The sequence below is a fragment of the Gymnoscopelus microlampas genome (genome assembly GCF_963454915.1).
Source record: "Gymnoscopelus microlampas genome assembly, chromosome: 6".
NCBI classification, from domain to species: Eukaryota; Metazoa; Chordata; class Actinopteri; order Myctophiformes; family Myctophidae; genus Gymnoscopelus; species Gymnoscopelus microlampas.
The window spans coordinates 21,575,679-21,587,001 of record NC_139943.1 but is presented as its reverse complement, the minus strand read 5'-3'; the positions used below and the strand labels follow the sequence as shown (position 1 = coordinate 21,587,001).

General features: G+C 41.4%; 1 protein-coding gene across 1 annotated transcript; it reads left to right on the top strand.

Moving 5' to 3' along the window:
• Positions 1-1,861: 1,861 nt before the first annotated feature.
• LOC311047500 (G2 and S phase-expressed protein 1-like) lies at positions 1,862-10,753 on the top strand. Its single transcript, XM_084060237.1, has 11 exons — positions 1,862-1,905; positions 2,015-2,078; positions 2,579-3,251; positions 4,112-4,244; positions 5,168-5,578; positions 5,856-5,925; positions 6,041-6,238; positions 6,674-6,815; positions 7,175-7,387; positions 9,416-9,532; positions 10,490-10,753. Exons 1-11 carry the CDS (start codon positions 1,887-1,889, stop codon positions 10,583-10,585), a joined length of 2,136 nt encoding a protein of 711 aa, XP_083916363.1. The 5' UTR covers positions 1,862-1,886; the 3' UTR covers positions 10,586-10,753.
• Positions 10,754-11,323: the final 570 nt, after the last annotated feature.

Sequence of the window (11,323 nt, the reverse complement as noted above, 5' to 3'; positions counted from 1 at the left end):
TCACACAATAGGGTTCACACTCTGCCCCCTCAGCGCAAACGGTGACGTTTTGTGTACGTTCCATTGCTGACTGTATCTATGGACTACATTCGTAGACTTATAAGACTACATTACCCATAACTCTCTCAACCAACACTTCCGTAAGATCATTGATGATTGTTTCCAGCCAATGGTGAAACACGTTTCACGCTCAAATGAACGCACGAAATTTGAAACATTTGAGGTTGTTGTTTTGTTTGCTGTTTGGGACGATTTTATACGGTAATCTCTAACTCTATGGGTAAGCTGCATTCAAAAATAAACGCGAATCAAGATTTGTTCTCGGGTTAGAAGTTGTCTTGACTCTTGGTCGATGTATATTCAACGATCATGTGTGATTTGTGTGTGTGACTCTCGTCTTATCGTGGTGGATAAACAATGTTTTGGCGTATGTAGCATTTACTGCTAGCAGCTGACTCACTAAACATATGATGTCTAGCAAGAAGATGACCAATTAAAAGAATGACAATGTTGACATTGACGCCAAACAATGTTAGGCGACAATTTGAGATATTTATGTTAAGTTTTGGTGAGCCAGCCCAGCTGTAGCTGCCCCTGTCTGTTAGTAGGCTACATTAATAAGCAGAGTGGGCTGTCTGGGTGTTCTGTTAAATACTAGCCTTTGATCAAGTCTTTTATCCTTTCCCCTTTAGTCCTTTCGTATTAGCTGTAGAATACAACTCTCAAAACGAACGTTTATGATTCTGACGTTTTCAATCTACGAGAGTTGTAGGGTTCACCCCCCATGGACACAGGGACTTTCAGCACTATACCCCGTAGACACTCCAAACATGTACAAATTGAAAATAAAGGTGCTTACCCCCACGCCCCAAATGTTAACTCTCGCTACGGGGTAGTAGTGTAGTGTAATAATCCATATATTTCAATAAAGAAGTGTTTTAATGCCGTCTGTGGCCGAACGCCATTTTGTCACCCCCGTTTATTTCCTGTTTACATTGAGTGTAATTCCGGGTTTCACCAGATGGGCGCGTCACTACCGCCCATTGGGAACTTCCGACAGAATCGGCCACAGACGGCATTAAAACACTTCTTTATTGAAAGATATGGATTATTACATTAAACTACTACCCCGTAGTGAGAGTTAACATTTGGGGCGTGGGGTAAGCACCTTATTTTCAATTTGTACATGTTTGGAGTGTCTACGGGGTATAGTGCTGAAAGTCCCTTTGTCCATGGGGGGTGAACCGTACAACTCTCGTAGATTGAAAACGTCAGAATCATAAATACGTCTACGAGAGTTGTATTCTACAGCTACTTTCGTATCTATGATAGTTTTTGGCTGCACCCCCCCCCCCCCCCCCCCTCAATTGTCACTGGACATAATTTTCAATGGATATATCATGTTTTTGTCGGATTCTGTCGGAGGTTCCCTGGTATTCCTCAATGGGCGGTAGTGACGGGGCGCATCTGGTGAAAGCCTGTTTACGGTCACTGTAAACAGGAAGTAAACCAGGGGTGCAAAAAACAGCGTTTGGCCACAGACTGGATTGAAACGCATATTTATTGAAAAATGAGGACTAATACATTGCACAAAGACTCCGAATGCCGAGTTAACATTTGGTGCAACCGGGTAAGCACCTTAAATTTTGTATTTGTACATGTTTGAAGAAATACGGACTTAACTGGTGAAAGTCCAGGGCACTTGGGGGGTGCAGGCGTGCAGCCCAAGACTATCATAGATATGTCAACATTGATAAAAGGCATGTATGATAAATGATCCAAGGCGGGCGGGGTGTTACAAAATGTAAAATACTTTATTTTCTTTACATGAAGGTATTCTGTCTCTTTTGAATCAGCACTTTACACATTGCACTGCCCCGATCAGGATGGATCCCTCTAACGCAGGTAACATTGGATTAATCTGATTGTGTAAACTACAACTCATTTATTTAGCAGTCAGTCTGTGTGTTTTGTGTAGTTTGAGTTAAAGCTTGTCTTTTTCTTTTTTCCACAGAAGAAGACTTCTACACATTGGCTGAGGAGAAGTTTGATTTTGACGTTTCACTGTCACCTGCAAGGTTGGTCCTTTCACATGATAAATGTTATATAACTAACTTAATTTTGCTGCCTGCATATTAGCCCCGTAATGAGACTTTTATTTAAACATGTTATGGAATACTATATAGAGATAGATGGCTGGATGGATGGTTAGAGAAGAGTGTGCATGCGCAAGATGATGTTTGGAGTAAACTGAAATACGAGGCTTCTTTATGAAGTCATAAAATGGGATACAGGTGGGCACCTCAATGTTAAATTGGTTATTCTTTTCACAATATAAAAACATGTATATAAATGTAGTCTATGATTTGAACATGCCCGGTACCTCATTATCAGACCTAAATTTAGCCTTCAACTTATTTATTTATGCCCCAAATGTCTGGCTATCCACAGGTTTTGGGTGTGACTTGTGGTCTGTCTTTACATAAATTATCCCACTGTAACACATGATGGTTTGGTCAGTGTCACCCAGGTATACTAAATCACTGGTATATGTATACTGTACATCCCCTGTTTACAGTTCCAGAGAAGATGAAGAGGATGAAGTATTTGTGGGTCCAGGCAAGGGAAAGGTTATCTGTGTCGGGTTGGAAAATCTGTCCATGGACACTGTCAGCAGTGGGCCTTCTGTGGGTGAGGAGCAGATGTGGAGTCCTCTCCCTGGAGATGATTTTGACCGAATGTCCAGTGAAGCCCAGAAACTAGCTACTCGGTTAAAGGAGGACCAGCAGCCACACACTGGACAGACAGACGGTACTGTGCCTGCTGAGAGGCAAAGCGATATGACAGATGACTTTGTGCAGGACACTGGGGCCAAACTGGATATGTTCAGCAAGCCATTTGATCGGGTTCTCAGCCCAATTAAAAGGGAGACATTCTGTGTACAGGACAGTCCCTTAAAACAGCTTCCACCCGCTATTCAGAAACGCTTGCTGAAAGGCCGCAGTAGTACTAGCAGCGTTTGCTCAGGCGTTGGTGTCAAATCCACTCGGGCTCGTCTTAGCACCTCCAGTCCTGCTTCTGGGTCTAAGACACAGCCGAAGATGGCACTGCGAAGCAAGGCAGGCCTGGGCACCAGTGGGATTCTCCCCAGCAAGCCGGTAGTGCCAGCCGCAACCTCTGCCACTTCACTGAAGACTGCAAAGACTTCAGTGCCTGCAGAAAAGGCCTCCAGACTGGCTCCATCAAGCAAAGTAAGAATAATTGATGTCTGTCTTTCTTGCTACCACTAGGGGTGTACTCAAGTAAAAGAGTGCTCGCTTGTTAAACAAACCATAAACACTTATGATTTATTTTATTTTTTTATCGTTTGATAGATGCCATTATGCAGTCAGTCTTGTTTCTGATGTGTCGCCTTACTGCCCTCTGACGGTTTCCTAAAAAAACATGGCTACTTTGACTTGATATAGAAAATTGTAAACGTTGGCAGGTGGAAGTAAAGTATCTAAAAAGTCCTCAGTGTTTTCCTCTTTACATGCTCACTTGCTGCTTCGCTTGGTCATAAGGGGGAAACAATACTTATTTACTCATTTTAGATGTATACACTTTTTACCCCTAATATCCAGCTGCAATATTTGCAGTGCACAGTTCTGGAATGATCAAAATGGGATCTCGCTAAAACAAGATTTCACTTATATTTTCCAATTATGGCAGCGTAGATTTTTTTTTTCGTCTCGTTAATTTTGCCATCTGACCAGAACGTACCTTTTAGTAGGGGTAGGAGTTTGATTCTGCCTGCTTTCAAGGACTGATTCTAGACCAGCACTATGGAGTCTCAAAAGCACATTTTCAGCAAGTTGATAGTTGACTTCCCAAGGGATAAGAAATACTGCATTATTTTAAATTACAATTACCGCAATAAAATGTGTACGTTGAATTTTGACGACTCATGCTACCAAGATGCACTCAAACAGCAGATGCAAAAATCACTTCAGGTGGACTCAGCCGACCCCCTCCCCCTTGCTTGATTAATATATACTGTTGGTCAAGACTGTGTGGGGTCTTCCTGTCTGAAACGAATTCACATTTGTAATGCCCCATATCATGTTTACAGGTTGGTTTGAGGTCCAAAGCACCGCCTCTTCAGACAAGGGGAGTGGTACTAGACAGGAGAAGAAATACCTCCTCTTCCTTTTCCTCTGTGTCTAGCGTCAACTCCAGCATGTCTATTTCTCCTACTGGGAAAGGTAAGGGCTCTCCATTGTGTATATGTGGCTGAAAGACGGTAGGCTTATATAAATAGAGCACCGAAGTCTGACGTAATTTACACATCCTACCTGGTTCGCGGTTTTCCAGCCCCGTTCTGAATTCCCATAGACGTCTTTAATATCGCATCAAATAAGAACTGTGTTCCAAAAATAAACAAATGATCCCGGCGGTTTTACTCTTATGGATATGAAGCAACAACTGTCGGTGAGAAAACAATAATGTTACTTCTGCCGAATTAGTTACATTTTCGCCAGAAACAGACCGTATCAAATAAGTGACTGACTATCATAAACGATACAGAACCTCCTCCCTGATAATATCGCCGAGACAGTTTGTTTATTTTTGGACCACAATTCTTATATGAGACGATTCTAAGATGACCCAATGTTATTCTCCATAGAGAAATTACTTTACGAACCAGGGGATGAACGAGTGACGTCAGGACTTCTGTACTCTATAGCCATCATGTATTGGCTGATTAAAACAATTAAATGGTCACAATGTGACACAGAAATTGGCCAATGTTTTATTTATTACTGTATACTTATTTCTCACGTACATTATGTCTAGACTCTAGTAAATGTATATCTGTAATGGGCATGTTTAAACTTTTAAATATCAGGCAGACAGTTGCATTTAGAGGAATTTTGAGATGTTTTCTTAAAATGTTGAGTTATACATGTCAAACTCATGGAGGTATAAATTGTAAATGTTTTGGTATTTGAGTGTTATCAAATCGGTTATGACAGATTTCTCCAAGGTGTGAGCAGCAGAGGAATTCTACTAGTTCGTAATGAGAAAAGTCAGTTCGTAATGAGAAATGGGATATAAATACTGTTGTCTTTGGTGCCATCTGGTGTTCACCAACAGTATACATCTACTTTGGCGTTGACCATTATAGGAAAACTCAGCACTTCTATGAACACAAGCATAAGTGGTCCCAGCAGCCGTGCACCAACTAACATGAGCAGACTTGCCAGCACAAGTGCTGCCAAAACTCGCCGTTCCACACTCATTGGCAGAGCTGCTGATCCTCCAGCCCCCCCTACAGCCAACACTGTCAGAGGTGCACGACGGTCCATCTCAGTAGTCCAGTCCCGGAAGACTTCTGAGACCGACCCGACCACACTTGTCAGGTCCACACCTGTGAAGAGAGCTGTACCAAGTACCCCCACCCCATTCCAACAGAGCCCAGCTAAGCGTGCCTCTGTCTCTGGTGTAAACTCCCAGCAACTGGGCCAGAGGTCCAAACCCGTGGCCTTCATCGCCCCTACTCCCAGTACTCGGCTGAAAGGACTCAAGCGATCTGATGGTGAGTTTTGAAAGAGTTTTTACATAAAATGTATTGGAACTAGGTGTTTTGGTGATCAAATTCACTGTTGCACCACCAGCCTAATTTGTTTTGTAAAGTTTATTTTAGTTACCAGCTACAGCCAAGTTAATCTTAAAGCTTTTGTTATGACTGTTATTCATTTTCCACCCGACTGCATGTTTGTAGTTTGGGTACCTCCTACCTTGCACAAGCATTACTTATTTAGTCTTGTGTAACTACGTTAATAGCCTTATGATGGGCCTTTTCTCCATTGTAGTGGTTCAATCCCCAGACTCACTTAAGATCATGAAACCAAAGAGACTGAGGAGTGCTGGCAGTTTGGACAGGTATGTTTGTATGTACTACTGTATAAAAAAACCTTCATTATGTCTTGTCTAATGACATTTGGATGTTTAAATGCCCTCAAAATTCTCTCCACTGACTTGACATTTCTTCTTCAAGTCTCCTGCAGGAACCAGTGGTCCCAAATCCGCAGTTGTTCCACAGGACGCCCTCCATGTCTAAAATAAGATGTCCATCTGCCTTACCGACCCCCGTCAACCGGAGAATCTCTGGTATCCCTGCTATGACCCCTAATAGGCTCCCTGGGTCTGGCCCTGCTAGCACGTTCGTCTCTGCTAGGAGGACCAGAAACCAGAGGTGAGATGATAACCCGGGCCTCATGCATGGGTGTTGTCGGTCAGTATTGGATCAGTATTGGATCAATCTGGAAAAAAAAGGAATTCTTTATTTTTGTCACCACCTCCTTTTTTTGAGTAGAAACAGGAACTCTGTTAGGCTTCTCCCCTTTCTTAGTCCACTTCCTCCCTAATGCTTCTGTGTTTATTCCTACTAACAACCTCATTACATGTTTAGGGTGGTGGTGCTCATTCTGCTGTTGGCAGAATCTGTCTTGAGAGATTAGTATTGCTAGCTACTCTGCAAGAATAAAAGACCTGGCCACCAGTGGATTTCACCGAGTTAAGAATTAATATTAATGGTATACTTCATGCAGAGCACGTTTCAAAAGTTACCATATATTGTAAAGTAGAAAATGCATGCATTACAAGTCTCTGTACCTCTCCCTGTCTTCAGCCCTGCTCAGGTTGAGTCGGCAACCTCAGAGGAGGAGCTGGTCTTCTCACCAAAGATCCAACCATTCTCTGTGGAAAATGCTGCTCCAGCAGGTCTCCAGACAGAAATGCAGAATGAAGCACTGACTTGTGTCAAAGTGCAGGTAAGTCAAGGCAGCGTTTAAAAAAACCTTGAATGTTCTTGAACTCGGATGTGTTCGTTTTACTTCCTACTACAAGACTGTGCTTGAATTTTTGCAGGATGCTTTGTATTATTTACTATATAATGGGCCATAATCATTGTTTTTAATTGTTTTGTCTTTTATTGTATGAAATGCCATATGTGTGTATGGTTTTATTGACCGAAATAAACTTTAACTAACTAATTGTGACATAACATAGATTCTTCACATACTGTATATATTATAAGGATACGTTCGGCTTTTAGATTGGAACATATTTTGGTGCTGGAAAAACTGACTGCAGTTTGAATTTTGAGAACTAATACAATTTCTGTCAACAGAGACGGGAGGTTGCGCAGGAAGTTGTAGAGTACCCTGAAGAGAACAAGGAGCCTCCGCAGGAAGTTGTAGAGCACCCTGAAGAGAACCAGGAGCCTCTGCAGGAAGTTTTAGAGAACCAGGAGCCTAAGCCAAGTGGAAACCTGATTGAATGTCACTCTGCTGAGGAAGTGATCTCTGAAGACCATGGAGCCAAGACACTGGAAGATGTTGAGGTAACTGATACATGTTTTGAGTCATGTTGTAGAACGGGGGTGGCCAACCATGTCTATAGGGTCGAGCTTGACAAGTTTTTTTTTTTTGTTAATCGTGGAGCATATTGAAAACCTGGCCAAAGCAACTATTCATACTGTCCAAACACACTAGGGTTTACATGTCATTGTGAACCTAAAATAATATCAGGGGAGTGGCATACTATGGGCAGAGCAAATTACCATAGGGATGGCCCTTGCAGCATATCAGTCAGTGGCAGGGGTGAAAGTGGGCCGGCACTGTCCGGAACGGCGTTCCGGTAAAAGATTCGGTCCCGGAACGCCGTTCCGTTAAGAAAAAGTCAAAGGCAGCTGTGAAAATCCCATATTAAATAACCTGCCAGGAGACCCATGGCCATGTTCAAGAATAAAACATAATCTACTAACGTCAGATTAACATACAGGGCGTCACAACCATTCATTCATTTGTGCGTACGACGGGACACTCTCACAGATCCGTGATTTCCCCTGACTTCTTTTTTTTTTCTCCCCCCGTTCCGCATAAACTGTTGCTTTCGCGTGAAGTTAAGTAGTTTCAACTAGGCTACCTGGGTACTTCTACTTCCAGTAGTATGATTTCAAAATAAAACGTGTGTTGAATTGTAACAAAACAAGGATAGAGTTTTAAAAAACTCTTATTCTGAAATGCACATCGTTTTGAAAGGAAACCAGATTTATTTTCTGGAGGCCACTTGACAGCTTTCTGCTCACGGAACACAGCTCCACACTAACGTGCATCGTCAAAAAATGTAAACACGGACGTGGGTCATGGGACATTATGGAATATAAATACTTTGTGGCAAAAGTTCGACATATTTACAACCATGATCTCTGAAACCAAGACAATGTGGGGCTATGGAACAAAAGTGTGTTTTCTTTCATCTTTTCAGAAGGTGAGTAATTCATCTTATCTAATGCTGATAGTGGTGGAAAGTAACTAAGTACATGTACTCAAATACTGTACTTCAGTATAATTTTAAGGTAATTTTACTTGACTGGAGTATTTCCAATTTGCAATATTTTTATTTCTATTCCAATACATCTCATAGGCAAATATTATACTTTTACTCCACCTCAATTATTTGAAAACTTTAGTTTAATACTACTAGTTACTTTGTGGATTTTAATTATTATGACAAAACATACATAAACCGCTTCAGCCCCATTTAAACTTTGGCTTTTTGAAAATGTACATATTGTACAGTATGGTCAAGTTGGACAATATATAGCTCTGTTTTCATCATGTGTATCAGGGGTGCAGCCATGGGTGGGCCCAGGGACAGGATTTATTTATGAGAACGAGAATTAAATAAAGTAACCCTAACCTAACCCTAACCCTAAACCTAAAACCGAAATAAAGTAAAGGAAAAAAAGTACCAAAACCCACCCAAACCCGCACATTTTTCGACCCGAAACCGCAAAAAAATCGCGCGCGCGCTTCGCGCGCGCGCACGGGACCCATGCACGCGCGCTGCGCGCGCGTGCATGTGTCAGTTCCGGCAAGAAATGTCAACCACTTTCACCACTGGTCAGTGGTCCAGGTTAATTAAAGCAATACACAACAAGAGGGTGTGGATTTTACAACATCTAAGACCACGACTGTGGTAGTTTCGCACCCCCGGTGTTGGACAGGAATTTCACCCCTGTGTCACTTGTTTGTCCCTTTGGTTGACATGGTTTCTAACGATGTAGAGAAGTATTGTGCTGTTAACGATATTACAGTATAGGGTTTGACGTGTAAAAAGCATAACCGACAGTGAACGGAATGGCTTTTCCCAGCCGTTACTAGTAAAGTTGGAGCAAGTGGTGCTGTAGGTCTGGATCGGTCATGCCAAGGTGACAACACTGGAACCAGATGCTAGAGAAACATGACACTGCCATTTTTAAACTTGAGCCCTATTTGTAACTTTAATAAGGGATTGTGTCAGTATTGCTGTCGGTAGAATTGTCTTTTGTTCCTATTTAAAAAAAATTGCTTCATGTGTTACCTAGAATTTGCTGTTGGATGTCCCGGTTTCTTTCTTTCAACCTGAGGATAAACCCCTCATTGACTTGTCCAATACTCCAGACCTCATCAGGACAGTCTCTCACAAGGCTGGTGAGATACAGGTGAGGAAACGTGGACACAGATTGTTCCTGTAGAGCTTTTATTTTTTGTCTGAATTTGTGTTTGTACTTGTAGTACTATCTGGGATTGTTTTGAACATAAATGTGGGTTCTATTCACATACAGTATTAAAGAGTTAGATTTGTATATACAAAATATGCTATTGGAAGATATTTCCATCATAGATGAATATGCAAAAAATGAATAAATATGCAGGTAGATCTGTTTTATGCAATGTCAACATTACCACTAAGCACTAAACAAAGCTATTACGGCCACAAAATACTGCAGATACAGATACAAAAGACTGATACTGCCATCCTTAGAGCCTTGCCATGTCAGTGGAGGAAAAAAATCAAAATGGCAGAATTGGTTGGGTCATATTGTAACCAACTCATTACATTTTGAGGTCCTCCATACAAATGGAAACTTTGGCTATGGGTGCTACTTGAAGAAATGCCATGGAGTCACCAAAACCATTATGGTTCATCTCTGAGGAGCATGAATTTGATTAGCAAGTTTCATGGCTATCTAATCATTAGATGTTGAGATATCTTGTGTACAACTGGACATCAGGCATAAGGACGTGGCCCAAGAGGAAGTTGTCGGCACCCGGCCACTTCGGGATTACAAATGGTGTTTAGAGAAGTAGTCAAAAACACATTTATGTGGACTGGGTATTGGGGGGAAAATAAACCAGTCAAAGATCACTTGTTTAATCGAACAATATACGCAGTAAGGACCAACATTGCCTATTTTTTTTTTTAAGATTGTTTGATGGAACATTGACCTGCTACTTCAATGTTCCCAGATTAATAAAATCAGTATGATTTGTAATTGTGCGTGTTGCTAGCTACATACAGTATTGTACGCTCTGCAGATCATTTCTGACTATTGCCTAACATATTAGGGCTGACAAACTGCATGTAACTGATGTGACTGTTTTACTTCTCTAAACAGTTAATTGATCTGACCTCTCCCCTGATCAAATGGAGTCCAGAAGACAAGAAGGAGAATGTTGTGACTGAGGCTCCCCTTATCAACTTTTCTTTTTGATAAATATGGCCCACCAGTGCTACAACAATCATGTCCATGTCTACTGATCTTAAAGTGAACGCCGTTTGTTTGATTTACTGCATATTATGAAGTCTATTTTTGTGAAGTTCTTATGGAACAATTTAACTGTGATCACCTTGCTGCTTTTTGTTTATATTAATACATGTTATAAGGGTGTGTGTGTGTGTGTGTGTGTGTGTGTGTGTGTGTGTGTGTGTGTGTGTGTGTGTGTGTACAAGTGAAGAAAATGTTTTAAATTACTCATAAAGTTTGTATAATGGAAAAACTCACCTTCATTTATTTTACAATGGAACACGGATTGTGTTCACCATCCACTCAGTTCAAGTTATGGGGAGAACTGCATTCAGTCCAAGCCTGATGATTGTACTGTTGTGACTCAATCAATCACTTTAGTTGTCTCTATGCAGCAGTTTAATTTAAGTCCTATTAAGACCTTTTCAAAATAGCCATCTACAAGCTCACACTCAAGTGGTGTGAGCTTGTAGATCTGCCATTGTTGAAAAAGTTAACCCATCATGCCCAAGTACGACTGCCAGGTTGAAAGCTCCCTGATGGCTGGCTCCCCTTTTGCAACTATCTGGTTGAAAGACTATTTGTTGATACTATGCATAGATACAGAATTGCCAACTGTCTATTACTACTTAATACAACGTCATGATAATGTTGCCGTAAGGTATTCGAGTTGGCTTATTGCTTTGAGAACCATCGAACACTTTA